The following is a 21,153-nucleotide window of genomic DNA, read 5'->3' as shown; positions in this document are numbered from 1 at the left end:
CTGCCCACAAACGCAAAGAGGACAGAGCGGCAGGAAGAGTGATAAAAAAATGATTTATTTTTGTCTCAGTACATATCGTAGGCGTCGTCGATGTCACTGTCCATAGTCACCGTGAAACAAGCAACAGTAATGGCTTACACATGTGGGGGCAACCTTCGTCTCAGTAAAAAGATAAAATTATTGGAACTCATAACAGAGGGGGCCCGTCACTAACAATTTCAATATATTGCACCAATTGCAGTGCGTTGCACTGATTTTGCATGACAGCGCCCGTCGTAATAGTCGTTCCGCCAAACTGACGGGCCCCCTCACTGCAGTGAGTGCCAAAAGTGTTTTGCTTTAGTAAGAGCAGCGACTTGGCCATCTGCCGTGGAAAACGGCCGCCGAACGTACGCGATACACATGACAAGGAAGCTGACGCAAGCACGCAACAATGGCTTGAAAGGTGCGAGATTCACAGCGTCACGTCGGTGCCGCCATCACAGTGGTCAACGTCCTTCTTTGCTCGAGCCCTAGAAATAGAAGAGACGAGAATGGCTTGTGGAATCACCGCAGAATGACTCGCAGGGCATTAAGAATCCTCAAACACGGGGTATCGCTGAGGCTAACATATGGACAAGTCGTCTTGTCTTCTTTAAGGCTGCAACTGGTACATTGAAGATGACAAGAGGTTCCGACGCAATGTACAAGAAGTGACAAAGCATTTAACCCTTCGCATGGCCTCCTTAAGCTAATAACTTCAGGTAGGAAAGTGTGAGGAAGATATAAATAAAAAGCACCGCTCTAAATATTTTGAATTGAATATGGTTGCGAACCTCATCATGGTCATCGACTTTTACATTCAATCTAAAAAGACAGGGCGTGCAAACACGGACACAAGAAAGATATGTCACGACACTATGTGTGTCCGTGTTTGCACGACGCTCTGCCTTTTAAGAATGAACACTTACCAACTAGCTCAGCTCTCTGTTATTCCAACTTTTATAGTCGTTACACAAAACAAACCAATTGCGGCACAGTTTTAGCATCAACGTATATGCACTCAAAGCGGATGTTAACAAACATCGACCCATTTGACGACGTAAGCATTTCTGGAGTATGAGTGATACGCCGCCTCTTCAACGCAGTAACCGGTGCCTCGAAGAAGACAAGACCACCTGCCGAAACGTTGACTCCATCGACACACCGTGTTCGAGAATTGTTGGTTTGTGCAAGCTTCCATCCTCGCCTGAACTTCCCAGGGCATTGTCACGCAGTTCGATAAAAACCAGCGTTGTCGCAGTCAGTACAGTCCTCGAGTGTGAGCGCGTGCACGAGGAAAAATATCAGAGGGAGGCCGAGGAAAAGAGCGAGTAGGAGTCGTGAGGACGCAGCCGGGTCACCTCGATGTGTTCGTCCATGTGGCACACCAGGGGAAACACGTCCACGGTGACGATCACGCGCCGGAACTCGTGCGCGAACGTCAGGAAGAAGGCGAGGAACACGGACACCAGGAACCACTCGCCCACGGAGCTGATGAGCAATTCTCGGAAACCCTGCAGAGGAGAACCACAGTAGTGGATACGAGTGAATTCCGTGCTTATTATCGTAGTTTGCTACTTTGTAATTCACGTAAAAGTTGCAGAAAGACGAAGGTCAGATCCGTCAGAACTATTCAAATAAGGAACATTGCCTCAACCAGTACTTAGACGCATTGATAAGTATTTGCTAATCTATGGCCATAATGATTGTAGTCTCATTCATCTATCCTAGTGCCTTGAGCATAGGCGTGCGCACGGGGAGGGGGGGGGTTGCAAGGGGGGGCGTGATTTCATGGCTTATGCGACAGATAGCGCTGATCGTCTCCTCGCAACTTTATCGCTCTGCCTGCTCACACAGTCACTGCATTTGTTCCCCGCGTCTTCGCATATCGGTGGCCTGTCATAGCTTCGCGTGACCGTCTACCTGGCCCACACTGTCCGGACAAGGAGCCTCCCATGTCCGGACGACACGGGAGGCTCCATGTCCGGGCCGCCTTCGGGTGGACCTCGAGTTTTTCACGTGCGCAGGCGTAGATTTGGGTGAAAAACAACGCCGTGGTAGCTTTTAGGTGTCGCTATATACGTTACCATTTTAAATATCCTATAGGACCGAAAAATCCTATTCTCGATTTTACGAACTTCGATACCGATGCAAGGAAATAAATCGCGCGTGGTCATCACTTCGCTAAACTGAGTTTCAACTGTACGAAGAAAGAAATGATCAATTTTCAGAAAAGCGAAGCCGACGGCTCCTTTAACAAGACCAAACGTGAGGTCTCATCGCCAACGCTCCAGTCTAATGCGAGAACGTGCTTAGAAGTGAAGTTTCTATATCAGTGTGAAGGCATAGCCTCCGAGATCAGGCTGCGCGTGCGGAGGAAAGCATATATACGCCACTGATCTCAGTGTTACGACAAACTCGGATCTCAGCACTTATTTCAATGTCGAGGTAAACCGAACAACTTGAGGACAAACGGAACGAGAAATTAGGTGGGCAGGTGAGATTAACAAGTCTGCGGGGGCCGCAGCAAACACAGGGCCGGGTTGATTAGCGAAACATGGGAGAGGCCTTTGCCCGGCACTGGCAGGCTGATTACGATTATGGTGGTGGTGATGATAATGATGATCAGGATGCAACGATGAAGGTGCAACTTACCGGGTCTCCAGGCTCCCGCAAGTGTTTCGGCTTGTCACTAAGCCCTTCAGCCCATATACTTTCCCCAACGTATTGGTAGCATGCGGCTAGAGTAGGAAAAGAAATTCTGTTAAGGATGTCACATCCGCTTGTGGTGATGTCACCTAGCTCTCTCGCCCCCTTGTTGTTGCTTAATAGCTGCACACATGTGGTACAGGGCAGGCTACGTTAGAGCCGGTTATCCCAATACGTGGAAAAAAAATGTTCAGACTTCCAATTTCCCCATAAATACATAGTATGCACATCGCACGACCAAACAACAAACTAATTCTACAAAGATATAAATTTAAAAATTAGAAACAGAAACAAAATAGACCAGACAAAACCATGGAGGAGCGGTGAATGTGCGCACGCGTTCAGGTAAAACTTCAATGAAACATTACAATACATGATACACACGAATGTCGCTTTTATAAGATCACTTCATCACACACATTCACACAATACATAGAGTTAATCTAGTGTTACCAAGAAATAAAATTAATTAAATTACTGTCAATAACAAAATCCCTCTCCAGAGGTGTCAAAGTGAAGTCACTGAAGAACGACGAGGGAGCATTAGAGAGTCAAACAATATCAATATGCTCGGCTGGATTCGCGACACATAAAAGGATACTGAATATAACGGCGACAACGGACGCCGTTGTGAGGGAGAACCTCACCCACACCATGCTCTTAGCATAGTACTCGGGGCAGAGGCAGCACGTGAGCCCGGTTTCGAGCGTCATGTACAGGACAGCCGCCATAAACATAGTGTACGCGCCAGCGTTATGGATCGCCCGGCTCGTCAGCACCTGAACGGGAACGAAACGGAGAGAGAGCGTCATACGAAACGTCTACTGCAAAACAGGAAGAAGAGATAACACTGAAACGCCAAACGAAACAGGCCCACTTGATACAGTGGGGCTCTACAAAATCGCGCGCGTGACTCTGGTCTACAGTTTCTAGATTAACAACAAATGAAGCACAGAGTGCCTACCTATTTGAGCGGTTTGCTGATTTGAGCGGTTTACCGTACCCACATTCTCGTTAATTATTTGTGGTTTCGCCATGGCTTATCACGTGCATCTTTGTTTGCTTGGAGCGGATATCATGAACTGCATTATTTAGCGGCTTGCCATCACCTTTCGTTCCGAATATATTATTTCCAAAATATATCGCTTCTGCATGAAATGTTTTGTTCTGTATTCCTTAACCTTGATGTTAGAAAGTCGTATTGCTACTAAGAGTGCCCTATGGTGTCATAATTGCTACGTTCTTTCTTTGTACAATAGCACCCAGCCTCACAGGCACTGCGTTCAAGGCCTGTAGCTATACGAGGCGGTGGCAGGCAGGGCTGAATGTGTTCCACTTCGATATTTTGTGCAATAAAGAATTAATCTTACGGTAAAACCACGGGATCATAATTCTGAAGCAAAGAACATGGCACAGAAAAAAAAAAGGAAATTGCTGCATGCTCATGTGGCTCCATAATCACGTCCTTCGGCCGTTCGCTTCGTCGTGTGGAGTCACGGACGTGCTTTCTTTGTTTGCATTACAGTTTGTTTGCATTAAAGTTTGCATTACAAGTGGCTCTGGTATTATACGTTGTGACTCGCTCCATGACCCCCCTTCCCCTATCTGGACTCTAGCCAACATGCTTACTGGATATGCGGAGACGATGAGGTTCCCGAAGACCGCGATGAGACCCGCCATGAGCGCGGCCACGTTCAGGACGTCCACGCTCCACCGGCAGCACCGGTTCAGGTTGCGGATCACCACGTACCGCACCAGCATTGTCGCGCACGCTGAAAGGGAAACGTAGAGGGATGGTTTAATCTTGGGATCTCGTGTACATACGCGTTGGGCAACAAGACTGACAGTGATGAGATCTATAGGCTTCCCTTTTCCCAGAAGGCTCCCTGGGCGCCGTCCTAATCCCCTTTGGGCTGTGTGAAATAGGCGTGACCCCCCTCCCCCTTAATATGCACTCCCGAGGCTGTGATGTCAACCTTTGTACTCCCGTGCCATAGTCCAGAAAGGAGGTGTTTCTTCGCTCCTGTGAGGATGTCTGTAGCAAGCGTCTCAGCTCAACTCAGCTCAGCTAACAATCACGAAATTTATTCTCCCGATGGGCCGGGATGATGAAGCAGAATTGTGGCCAAGTGTTTAAGATGATGAAGCAGGCTGCAGCGGTGCTGGGGTGCGGGGAGGGTTGTGCGAAGTGTCAGCTAAGGTTGCCATTTGACAGAAAGCCTTTCCAATATCTCATATATGACTCATTTCTGCGGGAGATTCGACGTCAGGGTTCGAGAAACGTATCTATCGATAGTGATCTCCAGAATGACTGAAATCTGGACCCCGATTGTGAAATTTAGTTTTTGTTCGACGGTTACGTTTTAGACATGGCGACCGGATTGGGTGCGCCACGAAAAGAATGCTTGAGACAAGTCACGTTTGTGTAGGTCATGAACATACTCATTCAGAAAAGATATGCGACGAAGACAGTAATGTACGGGCCGGGCCGCATGCGGCCCGCGGACGGCGTGTTTGAGACCCCTGCTCTATAGCATTTGCGGTTTGAAATGTGTTTTTACGCGGCCTCTCTATCACATAAATGGTGCGGTTACAAAGGCGCAAGACGCTACGTTAACATGCGTCATATGACGCACGCTAACTTAACTTCTCCTTTGAAGGCGCTAACGTCTTCAAGGGAAAAAAATGTGCTGAAGGTCATATGGCCTTCAGCAATTTTTTTTCTTTGAATACGTCGGCACTTTTAGTGAGATTACGAGCGCGCTAGTGTCGCCACCAGTCGCTACTAAAGTCCCTAGATTTTTCCCTTTTACTTAAGTAGCGATAACTGCCTCCTTTCCCGGCCCTCACTCACGCGCAGCTGGCGTTCGACGCCATTTTCTTCCTAACTTGGACGATTTACAAAGCCATGCGCGTCTAAGTACATTAGCCACGCATCTTTCAGCGGACAATATGCTAACGCGACGTGCCTTTCTCCTCCCGTCAAACCCCTGTCATTAGTGAATGGGGGGTCGCGTTTCACCGGGTGCTGGAAAAGAGTTAGGAATAACATGGCTACCGAAAACGAGCGTTAGCCAATGAGATTCGTCGACAGCGCTTCAATGGTTGTCGGTACTTAAGAAAGAACAGGGAAATATCTAGGGACTTTAGTCGCTACTGTTCAATCCTGGCACACAGAGCGCGGCTCCGGCGCGTGGCGGCACCCCTTGGCGGTCGCGGTAACTATGCAGCCCAAAAAGGCTCAAATCAGCCAATAGCCGTGTCCTTCCCGCAGCTGACGTACTCGGGTCCATCGTCCACGTAATTTGCCGAGAGAAGAGCGAGCGATTTCTAGCTGCGCTTGAAACGTAATTGTAAATACCCTGCCGCGTGCAATGCTATAATATTTGGCAATAATATATGTTCACAGGAACCTCGACCGCCAATCGGCAACGCTTTCTGACCATGTTCAAAACGTGCTGCAGTGCCCATTTAGGCCTTACGCTGGCCAGGCCTTCAAGCCAAGGAGCGGGGGGAGCCTTGCCATTGTAATCAACTCTATGCTGCAAAATATACTCGGTGGAACCTATAAGTAGAAACAGTCAATGATCCCCTATGCCCCGCCTATACCCTTCATATCTCGCTTACGTCCGTGGGCGGCAATGCCAAAGAAGCCTTATGAAGGAGTATACCGATGTTTGATAGCGTTGCAATACTCGCCTGTACAGCTCCAACAACAGATGTCATTCGAAGGTTAATGTCAGGCTCTGTAAATTGACAGTGTTGTTGCGACAAAACACAAAGAGCAGGTCGAATGTGACTGCGCATTTGGTGCAGCTACGTTGCATGCCTTGTCGCAGTAAACACAATCCTTGAGAACAAGCTTATCGGTCGCGCTGTTGACAGCTGCGCTTATCGTAACTGTAGTCACGCTGTCGAGGTTCCAAGGCGCGCGTTTAGAGCACAGCGTTAACGTTAAAGGGACAGTAAGGAGAAAGATAACTTGGCGACCTGTATTAGCAAACTACCCTTCGTAAACGACAAAAAAAAAAAAAAAGATTCAGTTCTGAATGTATAAAAGGGGACCTGATAATCCACCAAATACACCAAAAGTAAGAAAGGGATGGCGACGCCACCTTGAAAGTTCCCGCACTAAATGGATACGCCTTGCAAACTGCGATCAGTAAGTTGTGGAACTGGACATAAAATAATAAAATCTTCACTGGTGAAATTTGGTTATGTAGTTTTTACATTTCAATTGTTAATGCAAGTAAAGCATACATGCAGGGTGGCCGACCGCTCACACGCAGTGCACCCCGCCTTAAAAGATAGATTATCTATAATGTGCATGAAACGATGCGCTTTGATAGTGCAACTCTTGATTATAGATGTCAATTTTATATCTGTAGGCTCGCTCCAGCAGCTGCGCTTGTGGGCACGTAGGCGCGCGCACGCACGCATGCACGCACGCACGCGCACGCACACGCACACACACACACACACACACACACACACACACAAACGGCGGATCAATTGAAGGCACTTACTTTTTCCGTAGAGTGAGTGAGTGAGTGAGTGAGTGAGTGAGTGAGTGAGTGAGTGAGTGAGTGAGTGAGTGAGTGAGTGAGTGAGTGAGTGAGTGAGTGAGTGAGTGAGTGAGTGAGTGAGTGAGTGAGTGAGTGAGTGAGTGAGTGAGTGAGTGAGTGAGTGAGTGAGTGAGTGAGTGATGTACGGATACGTGCTCACAAACGTATAGCTGCCGGAGCAAGAATCTTACAAAAAAAGTGGGGAGGGGCGAAGCTTGTAGGGAAAGGTGTTTCAGCTCCACTAACGTGAAACCTGGGGAGGGGCGAAGCATGCAGTGTGCGCCGCTGTTTCCCACAGCAAAATATTTACTCTTTACTGCTTTACTCGCCACCGGTCCACTAACGCACCATCACTTTGCAGATATCTTTCAAGTGGCGTTTCAAATAGATTACTTTACCTTAGATATGCATGTTTGTGTTTCTGGTTTTAGATAAGAAACTTGAGCGCCTTGGTAAATTTCGTCGGGGATTCTGATACCGCTGCTAAGCCAAACATAATGTTTTAGGCAGTAACGACGAACCTTTAACTCATAGTATGCATAGTATGGACCGGTGGCGAGTAGTGAGATTTACCCAATTTTTTTGTGGCGCATACCCGTTTACGATGGACCGTGACGACGACATGACAGGCCGACAAGGTGAGACCCTAAGGTGCTTCGCCCCTAAAAAACACACATGTTTCCGAGCAGTTTCTTATTTTTTTCGCACTTTTACTTCAACTCGGTGCTGCTTCGAGCAATACTGCCTTTTCTAGCCCTTTAAAAGCTTAATTTATTTATTAGCCTAGCCTGATACGTGATGCGTAACACCTCTGCGTTAGAAGCTTCAATATATCGTGTCTCGCGCAAGAAATTTTAATTCTTGTGTTTTCCAGTGTGTAGCTTCCAACGTCATTTTCGCTTTTATAATGATCGGTATACCGGTTGTCCCAGATAACTTGTGCCAAGGAGTTTAAAAATGCATAATCAGAGGCAGGCGAATGAAATCATTTGCATATTACTGGCAGCCACCTTGTGCACTACAGACAATTTTCTTGCAATTAATTAATTTCTTAATTAGGATAATTAAACTAAATTGCTAAATATTGACTTTAGGCAAGAAATGGTATTTGCAAAGTTCGAGAGCGTCTTCAGACACCCCCACTGCATTATTTGCGATAAAGAAAGTCTCACGTGTACCATTTTTCTAAGCTGCAAAGAAATCCCGCGAAATACAAAAGAAAAAAAAACACGTGACTAGCGCATTCGCGCGCCGCGATCATGCTGCTCTCAGCCGTGGTTTGAGCGAACGAAATCAGCTGCGGCCGCGACTCGCCGGCTCCGTCGAAGCGGTAGGCCGATAAGTTGGCGGTGGTTTCTTTGCCGCGTCAGCCAGTTGATGCGCGTGACGGTGCAAGTTGTAGCGAGCGCGGGCCAAGGGCCGTATTCTCAAACGATCGCAAAAGGCGACAATCGCAAAAGTATCGCCTTTGGTGCGCGCTGATTGGCTACTGAGCAAAACTGGAAAGGTTAGGGCGCCATCTAGTATTTCCGTCGACGTGACGCTGCTCTGCGGCGCTCCTGATATGCCTGGAATAAACGAACACACCTTATCGCCGTCGGTTGGTGGTGAAGTCAAGCAATGCAGTGACATAGACAGTATAGCTTCTAGTATTCAATCCTCGGTGGATGTGCGCAGCATTTTTTACGCTGAAGCTTTCAGCGGGCATTGCCTTCGGGTGTTTGCAGCACTTGTTCTTCGCCAGCGCGTGTTCTTTCGTGGTTTGAACGTTCCAGGAACGTGAACCGTGCGTTGCTCGCGTGGTTTATTGCGCGCCGGCAACATGTTGAGATGTTGAGACGATGTCGCTGCGGCGGCACACTCAAGCTGAACTCTCCGAGTACGCCGTGTTAAACCCTCAAGGAAAATACATTTCACACAAAGCTGCATTCTTTAAATATAATACTGTGCATTGAACAATTGCATAAAAAAACGTTGAAAGCACTTTCAACACGTCCAATATTTCAAGTAGTCGCAGTCAAGACTGGCCACTGCGTAGAAGCCAGCATACGCACGAAAACGGCGCACTCGGGTCGCTCTGCGCTCTTGCGGTATACGCTCCCTCCTCTGTTGTGAGACATTCCTAACACCAACGGCCAGTGCAACAATGACGTCACAGGCAAGTGTTTCTTCAGTTATTGAACGCATCAGATTCTACGTCACCAAACGCCATATTATCGCCTTTCGCGATCGTTTGAGAATACGGGCGCAAGAAACCACTGCGAACTTATCGGCCTACCGCTTCGACGGAGCCGGCGAGTCGCGGCCGCAGCTGATTTCGTTAGCTCAAACCACGGCTGAGAGCAGCATGATTGCGGCGCGCGAATGCGTTAGTCAATTTGTTTTTTTTTTTTGTTTTTTTTTTTGTAGTTCGCGGGCTTTCTTTGCAGCTTTGAATAAACGGTACACGTGAGACTTTCTTTATCGCAAATAATGGAATTGGGGTTTCTGAAGATGCTCTCGAACATTGCAAATCCCATTTCCTACTTAAAGTCATTATTTATCAATTTAGTTTAATTATGTTGATAAACAACTTAATTAATTACAAAACAAAAGATATATCTGTAGTGCGCAAGGTGGCTGTCAGCAATATGCAACCGATTTCACTCGCCTGCCTCTAATATTGCATTTTTTAACGCTTTGGCACAAGTTAGCTGGGACACCCGGTATAACGAAGCACGATATTTAGAACCGAATAATCCTGATTTCGTATCTGATTGCGCATAGCCTATAGAGTCCGCGTGAAAGTGCAGAGCGGCTTCATCGGCAATAGTGCACACTCCCGGCAGTAGGGTGCGTATTCGCCGCGAGATCGGGCTACAGGTGGCAGCACCATCGCCGCGCTAGTGTGGATAGGCGGTTGTCGGCGCGTATACAAACGCACACAACAGCGCTTCGTTGTGAGCGATCTGACCCGATTTCCGGCAAAAAAATGCGTCGACTGCAGCTTTCTGGTAATATGTGCCCTCTTCATTCCCGAATTAATGCACGAAGCGCGCCGAACGTTATTATTACTTGTGAGAGAAGCACATTCTGCCAACGAACGGGTTGCTCGCCTTCGGCAACAGTCGGCGCTTTCGCAATGGATGACGTTTTCTTGTTGATTTATTTGTACATGTTTAGCTTGTGTTCCGCCTACTACGCACTGCTGTAGTGCGACTGAATTAAGTATTTACTTCTTGTTCAAATGGATACCCCCCAACAAAAAGAAAGCCCATATTCCTGCACGATGAGTTCAAATAGCACTATGTGCACTGCGTGCTCAAATATCCATCCGTATTTATTATTCAGTTCTCCATGAAATGTAGGACAGTTGATAGGTTCACCGAGGAAAGCTACGTAACCGACAGCGCTTTAGCGCTGCGGAGACGTTTAAAACGCACACGCTTGTTTTTATCCCAGTAACAGTGCACAAAGGTAACTGTACAGCACGGAACTTTCTTCGATTGACTACTTGCACGACAGTAATGTAACAAAGGCCCCGTTATTTCACGGGACCAAAGTACGTTTTTCAAGCGAATAATGTCCGCTGCCTTCCGTCAATCTACTATAACAACGCAACACAAACACTCAAGATAATATAAAGAAAAAAAAGATGTGGCTCCGAGTGAAATTACAACGACCTAAATGTAAAGTACGCCGTTTCGATAAATTTTGACCATCAGGGCTCTTTAACGCGTACCGTAATCTAAGTACACGGGTGTCTGTATATATTTCGCCACAAGTTATAATTGCGCAAGGCAACTCAGTTTTGCGATTTCCGTGTCATTCCATTATCTGTACATTTTAGGGGACAACTTAAGTACCGAAGTTCCAGACGTGACTTGACAGAAATATATCTCTGTAGTGGGACCAGGAACGTACACAACTAAAGCTCGTCGCGTGACCTATAAACGACAGTCCCGAAGTTATACACCTAACCACAACGTGCAAGTGCATGAGAGCCTTTTTTTTTTTTTACCCCCGAGCCGGGCTAAAAGGCTATATCCACATGAGATTTAATATATCTCATCTTTAGGACAACGCCAAGTGCACTTTGCAGTGCGCTTGGATGACAGAGCGGCACCTACACTGATATGACTCTCGTGAACGGAGGGTACGACGACCACACACAGCACTGTCGACAAGTGCACTAACTGATCTTATAACAGTATAATACAGCCGATCAAGTCCAAATGCTTCTTTACATCGTGTTAGGCGTACGTACGAGTGGTTCAAGTTGTACTAACGCAACGGAACAAACCGCCTTTTGAGGACCTACATGACGGACGCGCATATGCAAACACAACGTGGCTAGCAGACGACGCATGGAGCAATTCACACTAGGCGCGGTTAAGCCAGAAGCCGCCAGGCGGCGACTGCGCTCGATCTCGTGGCCAATAGCACATTAAATGGTTAACAATTTGTTCAAAACCGGGACATGCAGTATATTTGCTGAAAAACAAAAGAAGAAAAGGGAGGACATTTCCGGAGGGTTTCTTTTTTTTTTCTCCCCCAGGCATCACCCAACCGGAAAGACCTCCTTACTGCGCATGTTTATCGTGTTTATCTTTTGTAGCATGCCGTTGGCAGCGGACGCTTATCCGATATACACTCAGTGATTTGAGTATTTGTTGACAACGCACAAACAAGCTTTCGATGTTTTTCGTTCCAGCGAACCTGTACGTCACACGGTGTAAGAGCTAGTGAAAGATGCACAGGGGGCTCGAAGCGATAACAGTACGCGTAAAGCATCACAACACTCGCCTTTTGTGGTAAACTGATGCTGAGCTGCAGCCTCGCCGAAAACGACGACGTTTGTCATATGCCGAAGACAAGGATGCCTGCTATTGCACACGTTAGCAACAGGCTCTATGTTCACGGTGCTTCTTGTCTTACGTATGTGTAGATGTCTAAAAACCTTCTCACATCGACTGGTTTACAAGCGCGTTTTGCAAAGCGCACATCGCAATCATTGATTGTAAGTCACTGCATTACAAACAAACGAAACAACGTAAAACGTAATCGCTAAATCTAACAAAACTGAAACGGGTCAATATTGTTTATTTATTTATTTATTTATTTATTTATTTATTTATTTATTTATTTATTTATTTATTTATTTAATTATTTATTTATTTATTTATTTATTTATTTATTTATTTATTTATTTATTTATTTATTTATTTATTTATTTATTTATTTATTTATTTATTCTATATAGGCTTAAATTACGTTGTAGTGTGGCTTGCTAGTTGTTCACATACGATCACTGCCGCTTGTTAAGCGGGTAGCATTATTTACTAAACCGTAGAGCTGTCATGTCGGCGTGCAGCAGATGTTGAATGTACCGTCTGCCTTTTGAGAAAGCTGCGCATGTCCAAATGAGCTGTTCTAAATGTGCTCGGCACAGCGTCTGACAGTGTGCGCATCGCGTAGAAGTATTTTCACTCGGAGGTCGGGTAGCTTGCTGCCATTTGTCTAGTATGTGTGGTGTGTATGCAGAGTTAATAAAGTCTGACCATGAAGCCCAAAAATCTCTCGCAATATACAGTAGTCAAAGTGGCCTGTTTCGAGTGGTGTAGGAGAGGTCGACTGACTCGTGCGAAGGCGTGACGTGAAGGTGCTCATCAACCTCTAATCCCCTTACCCCTTTCCCTCCTTATCCCCAACAGCGACCAAGAGTCGTTTTTTTTTTTTTTTCAATAAAGGTCACTTCATTCATTCATTTACTAAACGTGTTTGTACCTAAACGAAAATACGTCAGAGACGTGGGTAATAGGCTAATTGTCTAAGCCTTCGTCGGGTGGCGTTGCCGTACACGTACCCAAGAGAGATCCGAAGTAAAGCAGCAGGCTGAACACTCCACTTTGTGGCGGCGAGGCACCGGCTTCGCTGAAACAAACCAGAACTGGTCTCATACGCGCCGCGGAAAATACACACGTGGCCACATCACCAATGAAACCATTGCGCAAGCCATCTCTCCCGACCCAATGGCTGAATCTGTTACAGCACGTTTGCGAAAGCAGTTGGGAACAAAGAACGTTGCTTTGTTCTCAGTGAAAGATCCTTTGTTCCCAACCGCTTCCCAAAGCAAGGAATCTTGAAGTAAACTTCAAAAAAACTTGATCGCACGAGCTTTCTTTTCTCTCACCATTCCGTGTAAATTCGTACAAAAATATACAAGAAAGAAAAAAATCAACGCCCCTTTCTTAAAGAAAGATGGCTGAACGCGAAGCTTTCTACAAGCAAACCGAATCAATGTCAAAGTTAATTATAATATCTGGGGTTTAACGTCCCAAAACCACGATTTGATTATGAGGGACGCCGTAGTGGAGGGCTCCGGAAATTTTGACCACCTGGCGTTCTTTAACGTGCACCTAAATCTAAGTACACGGGCCTCAAACGTTTTCGCCTCCATCGAAAATGCAGCCGCCGCGGCCGGGATTCGATACCGCGACGTTCGGGTCAGCAGTCGAGCGCCATAACCACTAGACCACCGTGACGGGGCAATGTCAAAGTTATACAGCCAACGACCACGCAACGAACCCAAGAAATGCCGAGCGACCCGATGCGATGCACATGTGATTTCATTGCTTGCTTAAAATTGCATTTTTTGAACGTTGAAGTTGAATGAAGACACATTTCGTTAACAGCCCCCCCCCCCCGCCACCCCGATGTTTTTCCAATTTTGCATATACAAACGCACACACGAACCTACATAAAGTATGGTTGAACTCCGCCTCTCGCCCCCGCCCGCCCCCGAAAAAAAAATTCTGGATTCGCCTCTGTCGGTGACGCTACAGTCACAAACTGCAGAACGCGCCTACCTGCACTAAGCTAAGCGTACACTGTGCCACATGGTCAGACCCACCCTTAAAAACGCATTCGTCATTTCGGGACTCGTTCAGTGGCGACAGCATTTACAAGATTTGAACGTACAAAGAGATAAGCCGTTGGATTTTTTTTACTGGAAGTATTCCCGGCACGATTATCTCTCTCGATAAATGAAAGGCAAAGATATCGAGCCACTCCACTTGCGAAGATAATCTCAACGGATCCGTTTTCCTCGCCACCGGCTAAAGAGCTTGCTCTACTGATCCAGCGAGTAGCATCACCATTGGCACGCCATGCCACATCGTATACCTTAAAGCCGTACTATTCCATAACTTCACATGCTTAACAAAAGACACGTTGCGGGGCCGGTTGGTGGTATACGTATTTCTCTTCTTTATGAAAGTTAACCAGAGCTGCACTCCAACTAGAGGTTTACTGAAACCTACATGCACACATTAAACTCGACAAGAATGAAGACCCTGGACGCATGAGCATTCATGGCAATAGATTAATGAGAGTAAAGTGCTTGTAATCACCTGCTCAGCAATATCAAACCACTTATGCAAGAAGACTGAAGTGGTGCTGACGCACATATCTCCTCTCTACTTGATAACAAAAAGGCTTGAGAAAGATCGCGAGCTAATCTTTCCTTACTTCTATAGCGATAATCGCTATTTCCTCAAGTTGTGGCTCACAGTATTTATCGTTATTATCTTTACAGGAGTGGTAATTGGCGGGCAGATTGGCGGGGGAAAAAATCAGCGCGGGTTAACTTTCATAAAGAAATAAACAGCAACAGAATGGGACAAAGTAATACACGCACCGAACACTCACGTTCATAAACCTGTTCGAGATATATGTGTTCCTAGTTTTGTCAACACCCCGCCGCCGCGTTGAACATTTTCCGAGTATTTTTTTTCGCCTTCCTAGCCTGCGGCCGTCCGGCCTGGTGTACGTAATAAAATAAACAAATTTAGTTTTTCTGTGTCATCAAAAATAATACCTGTGTCCCTGCGTTATTTCAAGTACGCTGTCGTAATCAGATTGCTTCGTCATCGTAATCGTTATCCTAAAAAAAGGCGCAAGTAAAACTATGCTTAGACTACAGTGGCGACTTATACGATCACGTGTATAGAGATGGAACTTTCAAGGTAGGGGCCACTGGATGCGCTAAGCGCAGAGTTACCACGCAGATTTTGCGACTGATAATCTGTGCGGTGTAGTACCGCGTGGCGTGAAAACTGTGAGTGATGGTGTTTGCGTATGGATAGGAGTGCGCACAGAGGGGAGGGGCGGCCGCCGCCCCTACGTAGTCGTCTAAGGGGGGCCCAAAGTCTGTCCCATGTATTTACTCCACGGTTATGGCCGTGCAGGTTTTTGACGAGAATGGCGGCCGAGGATCCCAAATGTTGCATTCCAAGGACTGTTTACCGAAAATCCCGAGCAAGCGCCCCTACCCGAGCAAGCGGCCCCCATCCCTTCTCCGGGAGATTTGAAATATGCCCGAATGACCGAGTAAGCCCCCCCCCCCTTTTCTACCCCTCCCCCCTCCATTTTTTTTTCGACCTATTCTCCACTACAGAATTCTGCAGCAGCGGTTCCTATAGGAACCCAAGTTCTGAGAGTGTTTAGATATGTTCACAATTTCTTGGTGCTTTTACAGTTGCACTCAGGGTTGTATTCTGAGTTGTCGCAAATTGTCGGAACACTTGAAGAACGTCTTTCCCCCTTGTCATAACAGATGAAATTTCACACTAGGATACAGCCCGGTTCAGTAAAAACAGTAAATGTATGTGTACTGAATAAATCATTTCGTTATAAGCCCATGTGTGCCCTCTTCGAGGCGGTACCGCCGCCATCTTGTATTTTGGTCCGCGACCTAGCAAGCCCCCCCCCCCCCTTCTGAATCTTGTCCGATTATCTGTCACCGTATGGGGGGACGAGGAGGGGGGGGGGGGGGGCTTGCTCGGGATTTTACGGTACCACCTGTATCCCCGAAAGCCAGGGACCGAGGGCAGGCCGTTGTGAGCAGCACGTAATCGCTACATTTTCACTTTTGCATCTTTTTCGAATGTTGTTTTCTTTCGCACTCGAGCAATTAGTGTGTGTGGGAGGAGGGGGGGGGGGGGAGGGGCTACGGTGAAACTTTGCTCTGCGCCCGCCTATGCTTGTATATATGTGCTCAGGGAGTGTATACAGCCAAAAATTAACCATCTCCCGCTAAAGGGGACCATGAGGCGATGCGAAAGCACTTGCACGATCGCGTTCCGTTGGCGTTCGTTGGGCATGCTACCGACCTCGCGTCGTGGAACGCGAAGAGGGACGCTACGCGCGTCGTATCTTCCATCTAGCCTGGCCGTTAATTCTCACAGGGCGAGCGGGGAACGCGGTCGACAGGCGGGCGAGAGGGGGGCAGCGTAGAAGAGGAGAGAGAAGGGGAGGGGACGCGCATGCGCTCGAGCTCATCGCGGCGTTGCGCAGGAGAGAATTTCGGCATGTCTAGCCCGCGTTTCAGAGTGGAAAGGGGGAGGGGAGAGGAGTATGGGAAGGGGAGGGGAGAGGGAACATGGAGAGGGGAAGGGGAGATGGTGAGTGGAGAGGAGGTGTGTGGAGAGGGTATGCGCATGCGCAGTAAGGGTGGTCACGCCGCACACCACCACCACCGGATTGAGCTCCGCCTTAAGATACTTCGCATCTAAAACGAACGAACACAGGAAACGGTGAAGACAGGAAGGCGGCTGAACTACCAGATGTGGTAGTCCAGCCGCTTTCCTGTGTTCGTTCGTTTTTGACTCGATATATACTTCCCTTAATGCAATGTACCAAATAGCCCAACAACGCGTATATGTATTCGGAGGAAGCAGCGGCCGAAAACGACTTTCGCAGATTGCTGTTGTCCTTGCGAATACATATAGCGGTGTTGTTCTGTCCCGCTGAAGTACTCCGCTATCGCATATATTGAACGAGTTCGGATAAGGATAAGCCAGTGAAATCTATTTTCTGTTCAATTTTTTACGACATACGCCTTGCGAACAGTCCAGCCCTCATGAGCGGGTGATTCGGCAGATGCAGATAGTTATTTTTGTTTGTTTGTTTTAATTTCAAATTATCGCCCTTACGCTTAATACAAAAGCCCAAATGTGTTAACTCGGTAAACCACATTTACCTGAATAAAGAGCAAACAGACACGCGAGAAATAGAGACTATTGGAAAACTGTTTTCTTTTTTTTTTTTTTTTTTAAAGCCATGTTTGAATCAGGGCCAACTGTTTAAGAACTTTTCGATTAACTCAGACACGCGTTCAAGGTATCGGTGTATAGCTGCGCTCTGGAGTGCATTAACACTGGAGAACGGGCGTATTTGTTTGCTTAATCATTTCCTGAACTATTTCGTGCGCTAGTGCATGCGCAAGTGCTTATTATTTCCGGCGTGCTTCTTAAGACCTTTTATTCTGGTCCACCAGATACACTTTCCTATCTGACGGCCAGAATACGCTCTTAAAGAGACACTAAAGGCAAATAACAATTTATGTCAGAGTGAAATGTGAATGTGTGAGAAGGCCTAAAACGTCAGTATTATCAACAGCAGTGCTCTACTAATCGAGAAATTAAGATAAATAGAGGACACAATATGCGCCACCAGTGGGACATTTTGGAATGAGTCCGATGACGTAGAGAGTCTCAAGCACAATTAATCACTAGTACTCAAACTAACTTATAATAAAAAATAACATTCCGTGCATTACAAGACGTAATAATATACTGCTTGTGCGTTTCTGTTTCATTTGTAGAAAAAGAACTTAGAGTTACCAAGGCGAACGGCGCAGGTGGTTTAAAAGTTCCGTTTTCGCCGGGCTCCTCCTCCGCTCGCGCGGCCGCGTTTCGGTGGTATGCAGTTTCGTTCTCGCGTACTAGCTGTGCGTTGCACGCTCATGAAATTCGCTACAACGGAAAGTTCCACAAAGTTCCGTGTCCCTGTCATGTTGCCGGATGCCTGAACGGTGTGCGCCGCTTGAGCAACGGCAGCTACATCAAAGAAACCGGCGTGACTTTCCAACGGGTGCTGCAATTAAACCCGCCGAAGTGGCTGAGTGCCGTGCCTCTGCGACAGTGCGCTAGACAACCAAGAAGTCTGCGCGTGTGCTCGCTGCACTTTCGTGTAGAGGATTACGAGGTCAACCGCAACTTGGGCAAGGCTTGTAATGTACCCTTCAGAGCAGAAACCGCAGCGTCGACTGCCGGGCAGTAAAGGCGGGCTATGTTGGGCAAGGCAAACGCTACGTCAGGAGGCCTTTTTGCAGGCGAGCGACTTGAAGTGCGCTAACGCTGTGCGGACCATTAAAACGTGATTTTCTTTCAAAATAGGCGTTTCCTTGGCATGACAAGGACTACGAGGTTTGGAACGTTGTTTCAGCAATCAACGTCGACTTAACATTTGCGATCAGTGTCCCTTTAAATGACACTACAGTGCTGAAGAATCTGTTTTACATAGGAACGTAGAAATTATTGTATTGGACGTCACTTGCTGTTTACGAAGATATGGGAACATTTTGTAAGTACGCAAATGTAAGTCACTCGCAAGTTCTGCTGTTATGCGTCGATTTCATTTGACCAGTGCAACGTATACATACTGACTGCCACACGGTGTACAGGTGTGGGGTTGATTCCTCCGTAGCTATAGCTTCGTCGACGTCTCATTCTCGACTTTTTCACCACTGAAGCTATACGAGTCATCACACGCTGTTCCATCACTATCACTGCCGCGCTACTCCCGCTCCTCCGTAAAGAAAAGGCCACAAACGAAGCAATTCGTGACGACGACCACACATCCGAAAGGACGCAGCCTACTTTCATTGTTTTACTGCATGTAACGTCAAAAGCGTGTTAACTTTCCCAGAGCAACTGATTAGTTGCAGTCCACGGTCTGTCTAGCCGACTGATTGCACGAGCCATTGCAAATATCGGGCGAGAGCATTCATGCGAAACTAACGATTAACTCACCTGATGTACGGCGCGTAAACGGTCACTGCTCCCGTGAGAGCCGCCCAGATGTACGCCATCAGGGAGGCACTAATCAGGCTGACCGCCACCATGGCCGGCACCCAGCCGACACCGGCACAAATCATAGTCACATCCATATCGACCGATGCCGCCGGCGGGTCGAGCCGGACTCGCTAAGCCTAAACGGTTGAACAAGCCGCCGCCGCCGCCTCTGTTGCTGAAGTCGGTCGACAAGCGCCGTTTTCACCTGGCGTCCGCGTCCTGGAGTAGGGCGACGTTAACGCCAGGTTCCTCGCGCCGCTTCCGCAGAAAAATGAATCGAACTGTAGTCGGGGCGCCGATCGGAGGTGCGCCGCTATCTCCGCGCCGAACGCGCGACAGGGAGAGCGCATAATCGAAAGAGAGATACAGATACGGGCCGCGAACCGGAAAGGCTCACTTTTGCCCGTGTATCTATGGGCGTAGATTACGAGTAACGCTCTGTTGTCCCGTTCGCTGTGGCGCTGTCAGCCTACATGTAGAGATGCTTCCTTGGACGGGTTAGATACAAAAACTTGAAGTGTAAGATGCGTACGTTAAGCCTCTGAAACGACGGTTGTAACAGTTCTTATTTTTCTCGTCCGTTTCCAAAGACGTAAAAGGAGGCGGAAAAAATTCAATAGGCTACCTATAGATTCACGCTTTAGGTATGCTGGCTGAGAAGCGCGCAGCGCAGGCGTAGTTTCACTTCCACTTTAATATTAACATATAAGTATGAATAATTTTTTGTAATGATATCTGTAATTTTAAAATAATATTTATAAATCGAGTATATATTTAAGTGTGTGTATGTGTGTTTCGTATTTTGCCAGTGCCCTGCTCAGTTGATTAAAAGCAGCGAATTGCCGTAATCACTGAACGACCCAAAGAAGCATGGAATAAACAAAACAGCACTCGAACTTTTGCTGCGTGCGCACAGATGAAGCGCGGAAGCCCCCCCCCCCCCCCCCCCACGCCCTTTTTTTTCTCTAATATATAACTGTTCACTTCCCACATATACCCCTGGAAAGCCACAGGGCAGGCCGTTGCGACAAGTACGTCATCACTTCATTTTCATTTTTGCATCCATTGCGAAGCTTGGTTTCTTTAGGACTCAATCAATGGGGCGTGAGGGGGACGGCGCATCAGTAAAACGTGCCAGAGAACAGGAAAACTGCTCTAAAAATGGTTGTTAAGCGTGCTTGGTGGTACGTAAACACAGCGTTTTTTCTAACAGCGCTGTGTTGTGTGGTCTATTCTCGGTGTCCTGTCTTTGCGCTGTTAGAAAAAACCATGCGCACCAAAAAAGTTTTAACGTGCGCGCGCGCGCGTGTTTTCTGTCTAGAAAGAAGGGGGAGGGGGGGACGTACCTATAAGGTACGATCCCCCCCCCCCTCCGCTTTTAGGATGGAATACGATTAGCCGTGCGGTGCAAGCTCGCCTACAGATTACCACGCATCCGACCACGATGCATTCTTCAACGGCATATTTCGCTAGAAAGAAGGTGACAACTTTTTGCCGAGAAACGCAGCAGGAGGTAAACAAAAGCCCCTCTTCCTCCTCGGCAGGTGACGGCAGGGCCCGCGCTAGCCACGTGAAAGCGCGGCCTCGTCTGCTAATTCTCCTCGTGGCGTTTGTGTCTCTATACGCTGCGCGGCGCTACCGTCTATACGGACAGTGCGAATACACACATCCACGGCGGTTGGCCGGTTTGGGTGTCGCGAGCTGCGTAATTACCGTGGCCGCAGCGAGATGCCGCCACGTGCCCGCGATCACACAGAAACTACACCACGCGTTCGAAGAAACACCGACAAAAGAAAGTGCTCAAGATCGTGAGAGAGAGTGGTTGGGGAAAGAAGGGACACATGTTCTTGTCCCCAGGGGAGTAGCCAGAAATTTTTTTCGGGGGGGGGGGGTTAACCATACCTTATGTATGTTCGTGCGTGCGTTTGTATGTGTGCTTGCCTATATACGCAAGCAAAATT

At 47.5% G+C, this 21,153-nt stretch overlaps 1 protein-coding gene across 2 annotated transcripts; it reads right to left on the bottom strand.

Moving 5' to 3' along the window:
* Nucleotides 1-46: 46 nt before the first annotated feature.
* Nucleotides 47-19,593, bottom strand: LOC119383625 (DNA damage-regulated autophagy modulator protein 1). 2 transcript variants are annotated; one of them, XM_049412596.1, is made up of 7 exons: nt 19,151-19,593; nt 13,141-13,208; nt 4,360-4,502; nt 3,332-3,509; nt 2,677-2,762; nt 1,383-1,535; nt 47-512 (listed from the first exon to the last, which is right to left on the bottom strand). In XM_049412596.1, the coding sequence occupies exons 1-7, from the start codon at nt 19,285-19,287 to the stop codon at nt 489-491; spliced, it is 789 nt and encodes a 262-aa protein (XP_049268553.1). In that variant the 5' UTR covers nt 19,288-19,593; the 3' UTR covers nt 47-488. The 2 variants fall into 2 exon arrangements, with proteins under 2 accessions (XP_049268553.1, XP_037507813.1); XM_037651885.2 differs by lacking the exon at nt 47-512 and having other exon boundaries at nt 1,054-1,535; nt 19,151-19,588.
* Nucleotides 19,594-21,153: the final 1,560 nt, after the last annotated feature.

The sequence above is a fragment of the Rhipicephalus sanguineus genome, chromosome 2 (assembly GCF_013339695.2).
Source record: "Rhipicephalus sanguineus isolate Rsan-2018 chromosome 2, BIME_Rsan_1.4, whole genome shotgun sequence".
Lineage (NCBI taxonomy): Eukaryota > Metazoa > Arthropoda > Arachnida > Ixodida > Ixodidae > Rhipicephalus > Rhipicephalus sanguineus.
Note: the sequence above shows the minus strand (reverse complement) of the source record. Positions and strands in the feature narration are given on the sequence as shown.

Bases quoted from the DNA above. Each gene is read 5' to 3' on its own strand.
- LOC119383625 (XM_037651885.2), bottom strand. From the start codon at position 19,287: ATGGATGTGACTATGATTTGTGCCGGTGTCGGCTGGGTGCCGGCCATG. The intron at 2,763-3,331 runs GTATCCTTTTAT...TTCCTACTCTAG, and splicing joins CGTTGTCGCCGTTATATTCA to CCGCATGCTACCAATACGTT. The intron at 1,536-2,676 runs GTAAGTTGCACC...TCTCCTCTGCAG, and splicing joins TGCGGGAGCCTGGAGACCCG to GGTTTCCGAGAATTGCTCAT.